General features: G+C 37.7%; 3 protein-coding genes across 4 annotated transcripts; 1 reads left to right on the forward strand and 2 right to left on the reverse strand.

The window, feature by feature from the left end:
- The first annotated feature begins 3,055 nt into the window (after positions 1–3,055).
- On the forward strand, positions 3,056–4,890 carry LOC110690573. Its single transcript, XM_021867435.1, has 2 exons — positions 3,056–3,773; positions 3,957–4,890. The coding sequence occupies exons 1-2, from the start codon at positions 3,056–3,058 to the stop codon at positions 4,727–4,729; spliced, it is 1,491 nt and encodes a 496-aa protein (XP_021723127.1). The 3' UTR covers positions 4,730–4,890.
- A 204-nt stretch (positions 4,891–5,094) lies between these two features.
- LOC110690468 (aspartokinase 1, chloroplastic-like) lies at positions 5,095–11,137 on the reverse strand. 2 transcript variants are annotated; one of them, XM_021867308.1, is made up of 13 exons: positions 10,346–11,137; positions 10,135–10,217; positions 10,012–10,052; positions 9,734–9,888; positions 8,921–9,070; positions 8,729–8,824; positions 8,488–8,604; positions 6,453–6,572; positions 6,279–6,371; positions 6,055–6,171; positions 5,785–5,901; positions 5,644–5,706; positions 5,095–5,565 (listed from the first exon to the last, which is right to left on the reverse strand). In XM_021867308.1, exons 1-13 carry the CDS (start codon positions 10,730–10,732, stop codon positions 5,416–5,418), a joined length of 1,689 nt encoding a protein of 562 aa, XP_021723000.1. In that variant the 5' UTR covers positions 10,733–11,137; the 3' UTR covers positions 5,095–5,415. The 2 variants fall into 2 exon arrangements, with proteins under 2 accessions (XP_021723000.1, XP_021722999.1); XM_021867307.1 differs by having other exon boundaries at positions 6,049–6,171.
- A 775-nt stretch (positions 11,138–11,912) lies between these two features.
- LOC110690469 (snRNA-activating protein complex subunit) lies at positions 11,913–17,660 on the reverse strand. Its single transcript, XM_021867309.1, has 11 exons — positions 16,934–17,660; positions 16,119–16,402; positions 15,832–15,898; positions 15,646–15,701; positions 15,111–15,312; positions 14,202–14,290; positions 14,010–14,094; positions 13,495–13,590; positions 13,115–13,240; positions 12,777–13,034; positions 11,913–12,286 (listed from the first exon to the last, which is right to left on the reverse strand). Exons 2-11 carry the CDS (start codon positions 16,319–16,321, stop codon positions 11,996–11,998), a joined length of 1,473 nt encoding a protein of 490 aa, XP_021723001.1. The 5' UTR covers positions 16,322–16,402; positions 16,934–17,660; the 3' UTR covers positions 11,913–11,995.
- Between the last annotated feature and the right edge of the window lie 1,711 nt (positions 17,661–19,371).

Here is a 19,371-nt window from a genome sequence, read left to right on the forward strand (position 1 = left end):
ACTATCATTGATAGATTTGGGGATATTTCAGGCCAGCGGTTGAATCTTGGAAAGTCCTTTGTGAAATTCAGCAAATTAGTTCCCGCTGGCCAAATGGAGGAGTTTAAGGGCATTCTCAGAATAGGTCAAGTCCAAAATTTGGGCCTCCATCTAGGGGCTCCAATTGATCTTGCGAGGGGGAAGAAGGACTCCTTTCAATATTTAGTCGATAAGGTGGTTCAAAAACTTACTCTGTGGGGATCGCTGAGGATCTCTCAATCGACTAAACTGGTCCTGATCAATTCAGTTCTGATCAGCATTTCCTCTCATGTGATGAAATGCTTCAAACTTCCGAGTTACATAGTGAGTAAAATTAACTCACTAATTGCAAGGTTCTTTTGGGCTAAAAATGGGGAAAAGGGTATGCACTGGGTCGGGAAGGACACTCTTCACCTTCCGAAAGGTATGGGAGGTCTTGGCATAGGGAGTTGGGAAAACTGAATGATGCCTTGTTGTTTAAGCAGGTGACCCGGTAACATTGTAACCCACAACTTTTATTGGCTCGTTCGTACGCCCCGATACACTCGTGTACCATGTGCGACGGACGATCACATGTTTTTCTTCGCGGAAATTCTTCTTGGTATAGACGAGGCTTTCATAATGTAGCAAACAAATTCGTCTCAGGCTTTTCTTGGAAAATTGGGAATGGGGATAAAGTCAAATACGCAAGCATGAGGTGGGTAAATGGCGCAGTGCCGATCCTTAAGTCAAACCAGGTGCTACAGGGAATAGGGACAGGGAGGGTTAGCGACTTATTGAGTTATACCCCAACAAGAGCGTGAAATGCGGAGGTTATTCGACAAAAATTTGAGTGGGATTCGGCAAAAAGGATTCTAGCCATGGAGGTTCCAGCTTCGGAAAAGGAGGACTTCTTATTTTGGCAACAACACAAGTCAGGTTTTTACACGGTTAAAACAGGGCACGCCTTGTTATGTCAAGAAGGAAGGGAGGTTACTAGGAACCAAACAGGGGATCAATTGTTCAAAATCATCTGGAAGCTGCACGTTCCCCTAAATGGAGCCTTTTCTTATGGAAGCTTTTTCTGAATAGCCTAGCGGTGAAGGCAAATCTACAACAAAGAGGAATCCCGATAGATGCCAAGTGTGAAGCGTGTGGGGATTTTGTTGAAGATTCTCAACATCTCTTTCGCATGTGTTCTTTGGCTAACTATGCTTGGCTTAATTGCTATTTTCATATTAGCTCTGAAAGTGATGGATCTACTCCCTTGAGACAATGGATCCAAAATTATATACTGATGTTTTATAGTGAGGATGGTATTATGAGCACTCGAACACACACTTTTATAAGTGTGCTGTGGGGCCTAGGGTTGGCAAGGAATGGGCGAGTTTTCAGAAACGAGGAAGACCATCAGTCAAACCTCAAGAGACACTTACAGGCAGCCTCTAAGGAGTTAGAGATTTTTCTGAAGCTAGATAACAGGGGCGCGGGGAATACACAAGCAAGGGGATTGATAGAGGGACCTTCTCCGGGTTTCCATAGGGTGCACATGGGGTACCGGAACATCTCGACAGATAGTTATGATGATAGTAAATGAGAGGTTACAATTATATGTGACAGCTCATGGCACAAACAAACAGGAAATGGGGGTTTTGGGTGGGCTTATGCGTTTCCAGGAGGGGGCTTTGAAGATGGAGGAGGGGGTTATTGCAAAGCCGAGTCACCCCTGTACACTGAGCTCAGGGCCTGTCTAGAGGGTATCAGCTGGGGTATCGATAAAGGTTTCAGAGATATCTGGGTCTACACCGATTCAAGCGAAGTGGTTAATCTGCTTCAAAATCCAGACAGGTGTGATATTCGGCTCTACTGGATTGTTAAACACCTTCGGGAGATAGGTAATACTTTACAAAGGTGTGTTGTTTGGAAGGTGGACAGGGATCTAGTTCGACAGACACATGATTTGGCTAATAAGTGTAGGACTAGTATGATTAGTTTTACGGTTACTTGAGCTTTTTGCTTTCCGTCTTTTAGTTTGCTCTTGTCAAAAAAAAAAAAAAAAAAAAAAAAAAAAAACCCAAAACCCCTAAAACTAGGCATTACGCGTACTTAGCATTTTCTTTTGCAAGACAAAGTATCATTTGCTAAATCTTCTAATCGCTGTTACAGTTAAACGTATTATTTTTCCCTCAACTTGATAACTAACTTCATTAACTGTCAAGAATAATTTCAAGTTATAATAATTATTTCTCATGAATTAAGTAAGCTTCGGCCAAATGTCAAAATAAAGAAATACCTCTTTTCTTCCTTCATGTTAAAGTGATTCCAATATAATGTGAAATGCAAAAGGGCTGCACCATGGCAATATTTACAATCAAATAAATGGTCGGTTCATTTTATGTTTGCACCTTATATACTATAGTACCTCCGGTTTTTTTTCATTATTTGCAACAAAGAATATTATTTGTGATGCACTTTTCTTTTAGAAATCTCGTACATTTTATCCCACTAACATATTATTTTATTAAAGTCATTAAAACTTTCTAAAAATTTGTGCCGATCAAACTGTGTCATTTAAAAAAAATGGAAGGAGTAATAACAAACGGAGATAGTAAGTTAATTGCATGTGTAGTATGACTTTAACTTTTTTTTTTTAATAGGATGCCCACCCGGTTCACCAGAACTTAGCTCCGACTACATCCGGATCCGACTCGGGTAACACACCTGGCTTATGGTGGGTGAGTCTCCCAACAAGAGTTTTTGCATACGATGAAGCTTGAACCCGATATCTCCCTTAAACGACATCAAGTTACTTACCACTTGAGCCAACTCTTGTTAGTTTATGACTTCAACTTATTAAGGAGTGGAATATAATTAACTTTTGTCCCCAACAATTAAGGAAATAATCAATTAATATTAATTATGAAATCATCAAGCTTGACTTCGTACACATCTATAAAAGCAACTGTTTGTTTTAGGATATATATCATCCAACATAGTACTTGCAGCTTAATCATAAGTAAAACTTACAATTTTCATTAGTGCAAAATCAGCTAAGAAAATGGGTTTACCCAAGATGATTTATCTTGGGTTGTTTGTTTTGTTTTTGGCTATCATGGCCGAGGCAGCAAGTACTCCCCCAGGAATCGCTAAAAATCCTGCAAGAGCGTCGTGTAATAAAAAGGAATACAAAATGTGCTATAACTTGGAGCATGTTTGTCCTAAATTTTGTCCTGATAGTTGTGAAGTAGATTGTGCTTCATGTAAGCCAATTTGTTCTTCTTCTTCTTCAACTGAACACCATTCACCCTCGGGATCTGCTGCATCATCTGCTGCATCATCATCATCTGCTGCTTCATCTGCTGCATCATCTGCAGCATCATCTGCAGCCGCAGCAGCTGCTGCAGCTGCCGCTGCTGCATCTTCATCAGCGTCTTCTGGTTCTTCCTCATCTTCTTCCTCCCCTTCATCATCATCATCCGCGGGAGGAGCACCAAAAAACTCTCTCACATCATATTACCCAACACCAACAACACCATCTCCTAAGCCATCAACCCCACCCACTCCTACGGCACCAACACCTTCTCCTTCTACTCCAACATCGCCTTCAAAGCCTACTCCCTCGACATCTTCTCCTCCTTCCTCTAATGCTGGCTACAGAAAGAGAGCTAAATGTAACAACAAGAAGTACGGACAATGTTATAACCAAGAGCATGTATGCCCTGCTAATTGCCCTACTTCATGTCAAGTCGATTGTGTCACTTGCAAGCCCGTCTGTAGTAAGTTTTATCAATTGATACCATAATGCATTTACTAGATTATTACATATGCCAATAATGAACTCAAATTTTTAGATTTAATTTTTAAGGACTATAAATTAATAGCGTTGTACATTTGTTTGTGGTATAACTCATAGTATGAAAATAGCCACTAATTGTTATGTTTGTTTTTGTACACCTTAGACTGCGACTATCCAGGAGCCGTATGTCAAGACCCTCGCTTCATAGGAAGAGACGGTATAACCTTCTACTTCCACGGCAAGAAGGACAAACACTTTTGCCTAGTGACCGACCCCAACCTCCACATCAACGCACACTTCATTGGTAAAAGAAATGCAAACATGGGACGTGACTTTACATGGGTTCAATCCATCGGAGTCCTCTTTGACAACCATCGTCTCTTCCTAGGCGCTAAGAAGACCTCCGTGTGGGACGATGCCAATGACCGCCTTTCCTTGGCCTTCAACGGAGAGCCAATATACCTGGAAGAAGCCGTAGGCTCCCAATGGTCATCCACCTCCACTCCACTAGTCACCATAACAAGAACAAGTAAAACCAACGACCTTATTGTTGAAGTCCAAGGAAAGCTCAAGGTCACGGCTAAAGTTGTACCTATAACCGACGAAGATTCTAGGGTGCACAACTATGGCATAACCGATGAGGATCGGTTTGCTCATCTTGATCTCGGGTTCAAATTTTCATCATTAACCGGAAAGGTTGATGGTGTATTAGGAAAAACTTATGCTAATGATTACGTGAGTCGAGTTAATACTCGAGTATCAATGCCGGTCATGGGAGGAGAAAGAGAGTATGCTAGTAGTAGCATTTTCGCCACTGATTGTTTGGCTTCAAGGTTTGTTGGTGCTCAAGATGAGACTTCATTGCCAGCCATGGAGCTTGCTAGCATGAATTGTGCTAGTGGGATGAATGGACGTGGTGTTATTTGCAAGAGGTAATTCAATATTATTTCCATGTGATGGGAATTTATAACTTACAAAATTTATTTAATTATGTACTCATTTAATAATGTACATAAATATATGTACAAGGTTGAATGTCTTAAAGAATATTCAGCCTTTTATGGATTGTTAGATTTATGCTGATAATTTGAGACATGTTTGTAATAAATATTTACAAATGTAAGTCAATTGTTATGTTGATTTTGCATAAAATTTCTTATAAAATGATTTGTGAATTTATATAACCAAATTATCCTTTACCAATTAGGCAATTAAGTTGTATGTAATCTACAAAAATTTGCTTCAGCCTTTCCATTGCCCAGACCATGCTCTAAAGACGGGCAATGTGTACAAGCTAACAATTTTTTAAAAAAAATACTTTGTAACGCATAATCGACAAGAATTACCATAACAGCATAAAGAGCCACAAAAGAATACTTCCTTTGGGCTGCGACAACAATGAAGTTCTAAGTAACTACTAATACAATACAACAGCTTGCACACCATCAAAAAGCACAACTTCAAATAAAAAGTACATATAGAAAATTTCCCTTGGATCATAAACAATGAGTCCGTTGACAACTGCAGCTCAAGGACTATGGGTTTCCCCTCATGGAAAAGTTGAGTATGCCAAAAAAAGAATCAACACAGAATGCTGTGTGCAGAACTGAGCCCAAAATATCTCAGTTATCTAAGCTAACTACTGAGCCGTTTCCGATTGTTGCACCACTTTGATGCAATTCAGGAACATCGTTGCTTTCGAAAAATGCATAATGAAGTGCCTTGACACATTTTTCAGCTTCATTATCATTTACTATCAAAGATATGTTGACCTGGAAAGTACCAAGTTAAGGGCCAACATTAGGGCAATGTCTCAAGGACTTTTAAGGATTTAAAGTAAAGACACTAACCTTAGAAGCCCCTTGTGAGATCATCTGGACATTAACATTGTTGGTTCGAAGAACATGAAAAGCCTGCAGAGAATACAACACTTATGAGAAGGAGCTGAAGGCGATAAGTAAATAACAAATAGTAAGTGTGAAAGACCACACCTTTTCTAGAATTAAAGACGAATATTGTACATTCCCAATGAGAGATATGATTGATCTGTTTTGCAGCAAGTTAACAACTGCGATATTTTCCAACTCCTCTACTACACGATCAAGTTCCTGCCATAGCACAATAGAGTTAGCTCCATCACCCTTTCTTCTACCATAAACTTATAAAAACTTTCAAAAGGCAATCATAAAGAATGGAAAAATGCAACTTTATGGTTTCTATGGGAAACAAATCAAACAATGTATATCACTCCATACTCTTGCCTGCTGAATAAGTTCTCTGCTCCAAAGCTTAGATGGATCCAACGTCAGTGATATACTCACTTCACTAGTAGCAACAACATCCACAGAGATCCCCAAATCCTCAAATATCGAAAAGACCTGCATGTCGATGAGCCAGATTAAACCACGTTGAAAAAAAAAAATCTGTAAGAGCCATGTAACACAAGTTAAGGAAGAAGCAGTACAAACGATAAAAGTAGTCTGACCTTTGCAAGGAATCCAAATTGACCAAGCATGCGAGTACTAACTATATCCAACATGGTAACATTCCGCTTCAACACTATGCTAGTAAGTAGAACCTGTAATTCCATCGAGGAAGAAGCAGTCAATGTCAATCATGCAAGGATTGCAGCCATCGAATAACCCTATTATATACATACCTCACTCATATCACGTGCCCTGTTGATAAGTGTCCCTGGAGCTTTTGGGTTGTATGAATTTTTCACTCTGACAGGAACATCCCCCTCCCTAGCAGGTCTCATTGATTGTGGATGCAAAACCTATATAGAAACAAATATTATCCATATATAATTAACTATCATTACCTTACACTTAAAATAGAAAAATCATGGGGAAAAAGGGATAAAAATTAAGGTCATCAAGGCCAGGTTGTAACCTATGAAACCACATCGTTACCAAAACAATCAAAATAGTAACACTCTGGCACAAAAGAGAGTGCAATCTAACTAGATAAAGGCTAAGTATCACGGTCCGACTGTTTTGACTTTTGACATAAGATCATGCAACACACTCTTGCTCTACAAAAGCAAGAGTGCAAGCCGCAATGAACCGGGTCAACCCACCACAAGCCATACGGGTCTATGAGATGAGAAAGAAACAGCAGCAAGACAAAGACAAGGGACAAGAGCAGCCAACAACAGAGCAGCCAGCAACAGCAAACAAGGAGCAAGAACAGGACAAATTAGTTTAATGCACCACTAAGGAGTGTGGTGACTGTTCTGATTTTCTGAAGGCCACTAGAGCAGTACAAGACAAATATTAACTAATGAGGAATGCTTGGTATATAAATAAAAAACAAAAGAACAGTAGAAGTTATGTGAGTTATAAGAAGACTTGTAGGGTAGAAGTAGTTCATTCCCTCTAGTAAATTGTAGCCCTAAACTTACACTTTTGTAGCCTTAGTTTCAAGCAAAACATCAACAAACATCAAGCTTTCTCCTACCTTTATATTATCTACTCTATTAGTTTGCACCGAGGAATCCTAGTTTATAGCACAAGCCAAGGTTGTGCATGTTCACAGCTATCGCGCACAAACATTGCCTCTTCCCTATTGACAACAAGGGTCAATCTAGGCCTTTAGATGTGTAAAGTGAGACAAACGAGGCGACAACAGGAATCAGTATTTTTATATAAGCGAAAAATGAACGTGTGTGTTGGGGGGGGGGGGGGGGGGTTTAACAAAAAGGCAACATCAACAACTCATATGCCAAGATAGAAAGCTTTGAATCTCATCCATTAATCCTAACTCCCTAAAGAGCTTTATTTTAAAAACAAGTATTCCCGCTAAACAGTGTGCATCAATAACATAACAATGCATTTCAACAAGCAACATGCACATGCCTCGAACAGGTGTAATGGGAGGGTTAAAATTAAGGAAGAATTATTTCTGTATCTCTGGATTGGAATCGGGGTAATTAGTTAGCGGGGTAACTCATTCCCTTAAAAGTAGGATTAATAGCTACCTAATCCTCACTCCTCCCGAGTTATTACTGTACAATTAAGACTCTTCATCTATCATACTCTCCCTTCTCTATCCTCTATTTCTCTTCTTTCCTTCGCTTCTGTATCTCTCCGCCAAATGGAAGCAGCTGGCAACCACCAAAGCTTCCTGATGGAGTTGAGAAGCCACGCCAATCCAGGCCAATTAAAAAGAATGATTTGAATTGGAGCCATCAACTGAAGAAGTAGTTCAACCCCACAGTTAAGGGCTTTTGATCTTTCCAGTGAAGGGACCCTCAATGTGGTATCAATATTCCAGTTGTCATGGTGGCTTCCGTCAATGGCCATGAATTGGTCTTGCAAGAGTTGCAACAGAGGCTGAAGAAGACTGAAGGGATTTTCTTCTTTACCCTGTTGCCAAATTATTCCCTAAACTAGCAGTCGAGTAGAATCTACCACTACCCCTTGCATAATTTCTGGAATTCAGACATTACATTAAAGGACAATAAGGCTGGGGGCACACAATAAGTAATTAAGTATGCCTATAGGTTCTCAAAAAACATTATGAAACCTAAGGAAAAAGATTAAAGAAAGGTGGATTCTAAAACTAGGACTATATTCAGGTGATTTCTTGCCCAGCTTCATAGGGTTGTACCTTCTCTTTTTAGTAATGAACTAACCCTAAGCAACAAAGAATAAACCTCAGCACATGAAAAAAAATTAGTTAGTGCTTACCTGTGCCCCAAAATAAGCAAGCTCAGCTGCCTCATCAAACGTTAGGTATGGTACAGGTTGAGCTTGAGGATAAATCGTTGGGTCACAAGTTAAAACACCATCAACATCTTTCCATACCTGAGAAAATGCAAGCAAATAAGTTTCATATATAAAGGAACAACCTTTTGAGCCCTTATTTATATTTTAGGATATGATCTTATACAGTTCAAATATTAAACAATAAAATATAAGACAGATTAACCTGTATTTCCCTTAAGCCCAGTGCTTTGCCGATGGTTGTAGCAGTTAAATCACTGCCACCCCTGCCCAGTGTTGTGATAGCACAAGACTTGCAAGCCTAGAAATTGAAAAAGTACATCCATAACAAATCAAAACAGATTATCTAATTTCTAAGAAAAGACTCCCAGACAATATCAGTAGAGCAGCAAAAAACCTTTCCAAGGAAACCAGTGACAATGGGAATTGCAGGATCAGCAGCCCAATCATCATAAAATCTTTTGGCTAAGGCTGGATAGGTTGCTTCTAAAATGTCCGCATTGGTAAAGTCATCCGTTGTAATAAACCCAATATCAAATGCATCATACTGCAAAATTCTAATCAGTATCCCAGTTAGCAAAATTTAACACCGAGCAAAAGAAAGTAAAGAGCTCTAGACCTGAAAGAGATCACAGTACACAAGCGATAGCACAGTATCATAACACAATAATCTAAACTCATACATGGGCTATCAGTCAAAAACAATAGGTATCAACAGTTGCAATTTGCAAAAAATAATTTTTTTATTGCAAGTTTGTGTGTCAAGTCAAATCATATATCATGTCCAATCCCTAAAAGAATCAACCGCATCAATTTGGAATGACATAATCAGATGTTGATCAGATTATAAATAAAAACAGTTTTAACAGCATACACACTTCTCTTACAACCTTATTATATGAGATATATCAGAAAGTACCTATTTGATACACCTAACATGTCTTAAAAGTTTAACATTTTCATTAAACCAACAAAAAAAGGATTGTGCTGTCATATTACTACAAGAGCAGAATATAACTGAATCCTATGACTTTGGCATTAGTATAAAATAAGTTGATGTTAGCTTCACCAAGATATAACACAAATGCATTGGAGTTTTCATTTACAATTAATGGTCTCTAAAAATTATAACTTCGTCAAAAAATCATAACTTTGTCAAAGTTGAAACAGCACATATATATAATCATATAATCTGAAGCTGATAACATACTTGTCGCGCTTTGGCACCAATTTTGTTCATATAAGCGGCGAAAATCCGGGTGGACAAACACTCTCCAAAAGAAACAAGATAATCCTTAGTACGCAGGGTGAGTTCCTTCATAATTGCAATACCCTTGAGAAGCTGCTCTAATTCCTCTAAATGCGCTTTTGGAAGGAAAAAAAAAATCAAAATTAAAAAAAAAAAAAAAAAAAAAAAAAACCCACTGGTAGACAAATAAGTGATCACAATGCATACAAACTGGTTCAATTAGATAGAACAATGCTTACAAGATACAACAGAGACATCGATTCCGAGCTCGGCCACCGTCCTTTAAGCATCAAATAATTTAGTTTCAGAATTGAACAGGAATAACAAACACGCTATAATTATTATTATGGTTTTCTAGTTACCTATAATGAAGATCCTTAATAAGGCTGAGTTCCGGGATGTCGGACGCCTTCGAAGCTCCGCAACTTACCGCCTTTTCTCCGGCCTATGTACCCAACACATACATAAAATGAATCCAATCCAATACAATACAATACAATACATTGTTACTAATGAAATCGGAATGAAAGCAAAGCGAATGATGATTGAAGGAGAGAGAAAATGCAAACATACATTGAGGAGATTGCTAGTGGTCTTTCCCATGGCAGAAAGAACAACAACAGGAATTTCTTCAGGAAAACTGAGAATAAGCTGAGCAACCTCCTTCATTCTGTCAGCAGAAGAAACAGACGATCCACCAAACTTCATTACAACCGTGAAAGTCTTCTGCTCGTCAAAATTACTTTGCTGAGTATGTCTCTCTTCCTCCACCTTCAAACAATTAACTGTGAATGAATGATTCGTCTTCGTGTTCTTCGCAATCGCCATTGATTTACATCCCATCAATTGAAGTTGTTGGGGACAACAATTGAAACCTAAGTTCTTCAAGAAAGGTGTAGAAGGGATGAATTTGGGAGTTACAGCAGCTTTGACGCCATGGAAATGCAAGGAAGCCGCCATTAGAGATTGAAGAAGAAGGATTGTCGACGAATATGAAATGAGGGGAGGATTTGTGTGTGTTTCTGTTTCTGTCTCTCTCTCTGACTCTCTGTATTGAAAATCAGAGGGCGTTGGAAAGCATAGGAGAGAGAGAGCAGTCAAAGGAATGCGTAGGACGAGGAGAGCAAACAAAAATGGGGGAATTGGAAAAAATTAAGATTGCGTATAGTAGTAGGGTTTTTGTGTTTTTAGTATCTTCCGAGTTTCCGCCTCTTTCGGGTCACAGGATATACCCGGACCACCCGATTTTTAGTGAGTGATGTTCAATGGAGATGTGAATGATACTAGTTGTTTGATATCGTATTTTGTTTTTAGTTTTCTAATTTTTAATTTTTTTTTTTTAACGAAAATCAAAAATCGAAAATAAGAAAAAAGAGTTTTCAGTTTTTTGTTGTCAGTTTCTAAAATTATTATGATTTTAATAAGTTAGCAATACCAAACAAATAGTTTAATCGATTAAAGTATTAAGGGTGATACTCAAGATATGAAGTTGAATTTTATTTATGTTATTTTTCCTGGTGTCTTTAATTATAAAATGGGTTGAATATATAAAAGTTGTACCAATGATTATGGATGGAACAATTTCAATTGCCTTTGGAAGGTAGAAACTCAAAAACATATGTTTTAATGCTTTGTTCATTAATTAGGAACAATATTAAGACGAAGACATTGTTGTTGTAAATTTGTAATATAGAGTAGATCTTATAATTTTCTTGTGTTCAACATTGATTATTTGCAACGATAAGATAACTTCTATTTATACTTATGTCAAATTGTTGTAAATAATATGAACAGATTTAACGTTCTCCTTGTGAGTCATCGTAGGTAAACTAAAGCAAACTATGTTAAAATTTCTAGTTGATCTTCTCAAATTCAACTATATATTTGTTGTCTTTGTCTCACACAAATCAGTTAAACACATCCTACTTAAAACCACACTTTTTTCCCTGATGAGAGTGAGGGATAGCTCAAGTGGTTAGAGCTTCCCTCCCGGTTCCAAGAAATCTTGGGATCGATTCTCACCCTTGCCCTTGTGGCTCTCTAAACACAAAAAAAAAAACACTTTTTTCCCTGTTATACTGACTGGTCTATACCCCCCCTCCCCCCCCCCCCCCCACACACACACACATAATCATTGTCATCATCACAATCAATGGCTAATGTTTTTATCAATGTGATGGAAAAAGGAATATACAGCTACACATTGAATATGAAAGACCACAATTAGGAGTAATCCTGAAGATAATCGTGCACTTGAAACGTATTATACAACAGAGTACCCTCTTCAGAGTAATGGAGGAGGTAATAACAGTTATCACAGAAATAACAAGGATTTTCCCCGGCCAACTTGTCATCCAACGTCACCTTTGTGGCTTTGTATATACGGCAGACAGAGCACTTCTTTAAAACTGTTTTCAATTGATACACAAGCAAAGGGTAAGCTGCCCGTTTTGGTACATCATCAGGGTGAATCAATCTCATGTCTCTTATCAAAATAACATGCTTGCAATCACCCTGCATACAGTTTTGCTAATTACATCAGTAGTCATGAATCAATCTCAGTAGTCATGAATCAGGAAGCACATGATATTGGACAAAGAGAATGGTGAAGCCATGAGCGATATAACCAAGAAAAGTGACGCAAAAGATTAGAATACGTAGTAATTGAGTTTTTATATTAAACCGAGCAAACTTCTAAGAATTTGCTCTTTGACTTGTTATTCAAACCAATCAAATTTATTTTCCTTATGCATTGGAAATGAGTTATACCCTTGACAAAGGATATTATGAGATTATATTAGGTAATTGGGAGGATTCACATTCAGCTGTAGAGAACAGTAAATACAAGATCCTTTATCAATGTGAATTTTCCTAAATTTATAACAAATGTCTGGTTATGTGAAAGTTGCCTTTAACTTCCAGAAAATCTCACACAAATTATAAGAGAAGACAATGAGAAAGGGTAATACTGATAAGCAAGAGCAAGAGCAAAATTAAGGCTTACCTGGTGACAATACAGATACCCAGAGCCAAGCCGGAATCCCAAGTCACAAAAGCGAGTCCTTTGCATGTCAACTGATCTAAAATTAGGCAATTTGGATATTGGCTTGCTGTCCAAAGGAACCTTCCGACCCTTTCCTACACCAGACAGAATAGAGTTCCATTTTTCAAGTGCCTCTTTCTTGCTATTCTTAAGCCAATCAAAAATTGGCTCACTATAGTTGATAGCAGAAGGATCCCTTGTGTCGTTGCAGAAAACCTCCTGTAGCAACGGGAAAGTTTGGTTTAACATAGTAATCAGGCACCATATGGATTAAACGAACAAAAGAACCCATGACTTGCCTCTATGAGGAAATATCCAGAAGGATCATATGTATTTGCTTTCTGCATAACCATATCCGTTAAACAACGAATCTTATCCCTCAGCTCAGTCAAGGTTTGATTGCCAAGGACCAGAAATTCCTGTGTCTGAAAAGAGGAGAGACAAAGAATGAATATACACAAGACATAAAGACTGATTGTACCACTACATCATTAGCCTACAGACCACCAACTACATAAATAAAAAAATAAAAAAAAAAGACCACAATTTTTTTGTAAGATCCAAGGACCTTCTACAGGTTAAGATTGGATGTAATGAAATACTATCATAAAGTACCAGACATCAGCAAGTTAAAATACTGAAATCTAATCCAAGCTGAATGAAATGTAGACACCCATACCTTTTTCCAGGAATGTTTGTTGTGATAAACCTCGACACACAGAATAGTTTCTGGGTATTGAATTGGTCCATGTTTCCCAGTCAGTGAGCATTTCACCTAAACAAGAAATAAAGTATTATGGATAATAAGGGGATTTATATATACTTAGGACAAAATAAATACTCCACAGAGCACTCTTAAAGTCTTAAGGATTATCAATAAATTACAGTTATACTGTAAACTCCTCACTCCATTCAATGATACAAAAACAAAGAGGGCAAGTGAGATGCATCAGCTCTTACATATTTCATTGCAGTGTTATTAATATAAGAGCATATTAGAGTTCCCCCAATTCCCATTGCAAACAACCCTAAAGTAATAAAAAGTTGAAAATAGGAGGAGATCAGAGCAACCAACAAATTCATCAGTTTTTTAAGAACTTTTTGGAAGCAAACCCTGATTAGGCAGCAGAGTAACTTGGAGAGAAAGTAACATCAGTAATCAAATAGATTCAAGGAAAGTTTTAAAGCACACACCTTGGCAGGACAGCCAGATGAGTCGAGATGTTTCAGAGTTTCAATGTTTCCAGATGATAGAGCAGTGGTGTTATCTTTCTCACAACTGCAATTTCACCGACAAACAGAAAACAAAAGATAAGAAACAAGATAGAAATCAACAAATAAAAAAAGTTCAATCAGAAGAGAGTTTCAAATAGATCCAGTACAAACTTGAATGAATGGAGTTTCACTGATGCCTTTTCTTCTTCCTGCTTCTGCCTGATTTTTGCAAGATACTCCACTTTCTCAAGATACGAGTCCTGCAAAAGCAAATCCACATAAATCTAAGGGTTAAGATGGATTCAATAGAAAACTTCATAATAAAATTTATAAACCAGGAAAAATAAGAAAGCTACATTTTGCAGGTCTTGCACTTCAAACAAAATGATCTTGATAGGTCAATTTTTATTTAAGAAAAAACTCTAGCAGAAAATGATATTGAAAATAAATAAATAAATAAAGTTGTTCCTATAAGCTTAATCTTTGAATCATTATTCAATGATGAAGCCAAAATACACAAAAATATGTTTTTAAAATTCAAACAGGCTCTTGTTATAGTTTAGGCAGCAGTGCCTCCCTTCATTAATCCCTATATTCCACACCAAAGGAATGAAACAAATCTTTAAAATTGTTTGTCTTACAAAAATTGCAAGTTGAAATTAGACTCTTATGATGTGTTTGGATTGAAGGAAATGGAGGGAAAGGAAGGGAAGGGAAATGAAGGAATTGATTATCTTTCATTTGGATACCACATGAGAAACAAAGGGAAATGGAGGGGAGAGAAATGGAGGGATTAAATTTTAAGAAATTCATCTCTCCATCAATTGAGAAATTTGGAAGGAAAGCTCATCTTTCATCCCTCCCCTCCCCTCCCCTTCCTCCCCTTCTTTTCCTTCCATTTTTAATATCCAAACACAATGTTAAATGTAGTTCATGAGACCCTTTCTTCACAAAAGACAGGATGGGTCTTCCGAATCCCAAGCTTGGATGAGGGAATAAGGTATTAGTTGCAAAGAAAGAAGAAACTTTCAAAGTATATACTACAACACAGGGAATAATAATACGAAGGGAGAACAATACACTGTGTTTTTCCTTATCATGATCAATCACTTTCTTCGTCCTCCCATTCTTTGAACCAGCTTTATTTTTAGCTTTTCTCTTCCTGTTCTTCACATTAGTGCCATCTTTTTCTCCACAGTAACTTGTGTCAGATGAAGAGCCATTAAAGGACTCACAGGAAGCTAATGTATCAGCATCCAACATCGTTTGATACTCTTCAGCCCTGGGAAACAAGACAGACAATAAGAAGTCTAATAAACCATAAGTTTTGCAAGCTCAAGCAAAAAACTCCAATATGATCCGCCAATTTATAGCCTAGTTATTTTTATTCAATTGATCACTAAATCAGGTAGGAATAGTGTATTAAAACAACTAATAAGTCTATCTTGCCCCTCTCTTAATCACCAAATAAGGTCCTTATGGAAATGGGTTCATCAGACTCTCATCATAGTATCACACCAAAATATATGTGTTATATAATATATTCAGAAAGAGGTTTTAGCATAAATTTTTTAATTCTCACTGATCATATCTTTAAAATTTTAAATTCACTAACCCTGAACTGCATGGGTCTTCTTCCAAGTCTGAAGAAGTTTTAGCCTCCCCATCATCCTATAGAAATAAAATAATTAAAAAATAAAAAAAGCAACAAAGATGATTTAAGAACCATAACAGATGTATCAAAAAAAGAAAAAGAACAATAATAGAAAATTAATGTTCTTAGAAAAAAAATATACCATACCTGAAAAGCAATTCTCATAGCCTCAGCAACCAACTCTTCATCACTGTATAACTTAAGTTGATCCACCCTAAGACAGAAAATTTACAGCTAAATTCATCGACAATAGTAGAAACACCTTTTATATACACCCGAGAATAGTTTTTTTTTTTGTTCATTTGATTTTTTTTTCCTTCTCATTTTAAAATTTTGAAATGAGCAGAAAATATCCTTGCACTTTCCACCCGGGTGTATACGAGTATTAGGAAAATCAAAAGAGCAGCAGGGATGAAAAACAAGAAGTGACTTACGAAATATCTTCATCTTCGAAATCAGTATAATCAGAGACTAATTCAGCTTTCAAACTCTCCAATTCATGGAAAACATCGGACTCAAAAGCAGAAACCCTAGTGAGGGGGCTTACAAAGTCATGAACAAAGATTGGACCTCCTCGTGGAATCGAATATGAGGATTCTTCATCTGAAATTCGTTGCGATGACTCTCCCTTATCCATCTCTAATCATCAAATTTCATGGGAACCCCAACCAATTTAGCATTCAGGCAGTTTTTGATCCTCAATGCTAAATTCTAGCTTCTGTGAGAATCATGAATTAGAAAATGTGACCATAAATTTACAAAGCAAATATATAGTATAAGATTTTTGTGACTTCCCTCCACCTCCCTTCCAAAAGTATTCTAAACTATTGTTTTTCATCTTCCAATTCTAGCATCTAAAATCGAAACTCATAATTAGTCTAATTTCAAAAGTCAAAATCAATTACACAAAACAATTCATATAAAATTTGGCATCAATTGCATATGAAATTAGTCAATTAGATATATAACAACCAATTAGTCTAAATCTAATAGCCAATGTCAATAGAATTTTGGCCTGAATTGCTAAAAGTTTATAACTTTATACAAGTATTACCTATCTAACAATATCTATTCAAATTGAAAAAATTAAAACTAATACAAACAATTAAGAATCAACCAGCTATATACTCTATTAATCAAACACATTAACAAGTACTGTAACAACTAAACAATATTATAAATTAAAAGCTGGAACATTGAAAAAATTAAACAGAAAACTGAAAAAAAAAAATTGAAAGAACTGACTTACCGAGAGTTCTAGACTTCGAGACAACAACTCAACGAGTCGTAGGTCGGTGCGGGACGGTGCCTCCAGCGGCCAGCTTCCGTGCGCTGTGCGGGTCTGCCGGAAGTCGAGCAGAGGAGCGTAACTGGGGAAATTTTTGGGGGGGGGAAGTAACTGAGGAAGTGAGAGAGAGAGAGAGAGACCGTGCAAAGAAAGAGGATTTTTTTTAAAAAAAACAAAAAAAGGGGTTTTCTCATTGGCAGCCATGTAGATTTGAGTAACAAAATTTTTCCATAAATCTCTTAAATAGCAATAGATTTATCATTTTTCTCTAATATAATGTTATTTTAGTAATTTTAGCATAATTAAGCTATTAATCATGATTAATTACATAATTTTAGCATAATAAGGGTGGTAGAGGGATGGGAAGGTGCCAAGGTGGTGGCTGACTGGCTAGGTGTTTTTTATGGTAGGGGTTAGATAGGAGGGTGGTGAGGGTATGGTGGTGTGGTGGTAAAAAAAAAAAAAAAAAAAACACATTCCCTTACCACCCTTATTCACATCCCTCCTTCAATTCCCCCCTCCCCTGAAACACCTTGCCGCACCCCCTACGAGCACGCGCAACCTAGCAGCCACCATCTAACGCAACAACAACCAACCAACAACTTCCACCACGCCTCTATCTCCACCCGCATCAATCACACTCACACAAAATTAACCCCTGCCGCCCCTGTATTTAGCACATAGCACCCACTACTCAAACTCTTACTAAACGCTGCACAAAACACCAGCTTTTAGCATTGCCTCAAGCACTTAAACACACGCAGCAGTCCATTAACAATAATAGTCGCAAATAGCAGTTGCAAGAGTCAATTTCAGCCCTAATTCATAATGAACGCTACATAAAACGGTTTCAGGGAGGGAAGGAAAGGATGGTTAAGGGTTTCGGGGTGGAGGGGAGATTTGGCTGGGTTGTTCGGTAGGAAAGAGAATGGCGGCAAGCTGTTTCAGCGGTGGGGATTGGAGGAGGTGGCTTGTTGGTTTAGTAACTTACACATGATTATTTAACCCTGGTTAGTGATTTTAGGTTATAGAGGTCAGAATTAGTAAAATAATACTATGTTAGAGACTATTTAGATTACTAATGCTATTTAAGAGAATTTGTAAAAAAAAATTGTTACTATTGAGAATGTGCAATTTTATATGGCTACCAATGATAATTTCCCAAAAAAAAAAAAATACTTGTGTATTGCGCCTCACCATTGTTTTTTGGGAAATTTTCTTTGGTAAACCTCTAATTTTTACTTTTCTCAGTGGTAAATTGGAAAAATTCTTATTATCTTTGGTAAACCTAAATTATTGGTTACCATTGATAAGTGTTATTTTAATAAAAAAATTTAACTATAGTTAGTTTTTATTTTTTTAATAATTAAATTATTATAAAATATTTTATTTTAAAATAATAAAATCAAACCGGCCCTTCCCCCACCCAACCTAGCCACCGGCCAAAGTCGCCCGACCTCCCCCACAATCGGCCGGCGACGCCCGACCTCCCCCACCCTCATTCGGCGATGCCCAACATCCTCCGCCCCACCTTATCTCTTTCCCCGTATCTTGAAACGTCCTATTTCACCACCTAACGGCCACCGCCGACCGCAACACTAACCAACCCGAAATCTAACCTCCTTCTCCGACGACTCCCCTCCCCTTTTCGCGCGACCCAGGAACCTTTAACCCCACCCAAACCACCCGAAAACCTAACCCATTTTCTAGGTTTAATTTGGATTCAATACCCTAAATGGGTTTGGGCTTTTTGTGTTTTTGGGTGGGATTTAGGATTTCTGGGCCGGCGAACAAGGGAGAGGGGTCGTCGGGGAAGAGGGATGATTTTCTGGGTGGGGGGAAATGGTACATTTTGAGATGCGGGGAAAGAGAGAAGGTGGAACGGGGGAGGCTATCGCCGGTTGGGGTTGGGGAAGGTTGGGCGTCGCCAGGTGGGTGGGGGAGGACGACGCACCGGCGATGGTGGGTTGGGTGCCGGCCGTGGGTAGGGGTGGCGGAGAGTTGGAGGAATTGATGATCTTGATGATGATGATGAGTTAAGTGAGGGTATTTTAGGAATTTTTTTTATTTTAAAAAAATGTTAACCATGGTCAAATATTAACTAAATTGCTTCATTAAGTTCACCATTGAAAAAATATAACAAATTAAAGTTTACCAAGGATAATAAGAATTTTTGCAATTTACCACTGAGAAAAGTAAAAATTAGAGGTTTACCAAAGAGAATTTCCCTTGTTTTTTTAAGTAAGAAAACCGTATAACATACCTTTAATCGACCGAATAACTCCGGACTAAAAAAACTTTTGATCGAGTAATCTCTAATTGACAAAGTAAATTCTTATTGATTGACCCATAACCGAATAAGGTCCTGTTTGGTAATTAGCTTTTAGCTGATTGGTATA

The sequence above is a fragment of the Chenopodium quinoa genome, unplaced genomic scaffold (assembly GCF_001683475.1).
Source record: "Chenopodium quinoa cultivar QQ74 unplaced genomic scaffold, ASM168347v1, whole genome shotgun sequence".
In the NCBI taxonomy this organism is placed as follows: Eukaryota; Viridiplantae; Streptophyta; class Magnoliopsida; order Caryophyllales; family Amaranthaceae; genus Chenopodium; species Chenopodium quinoa.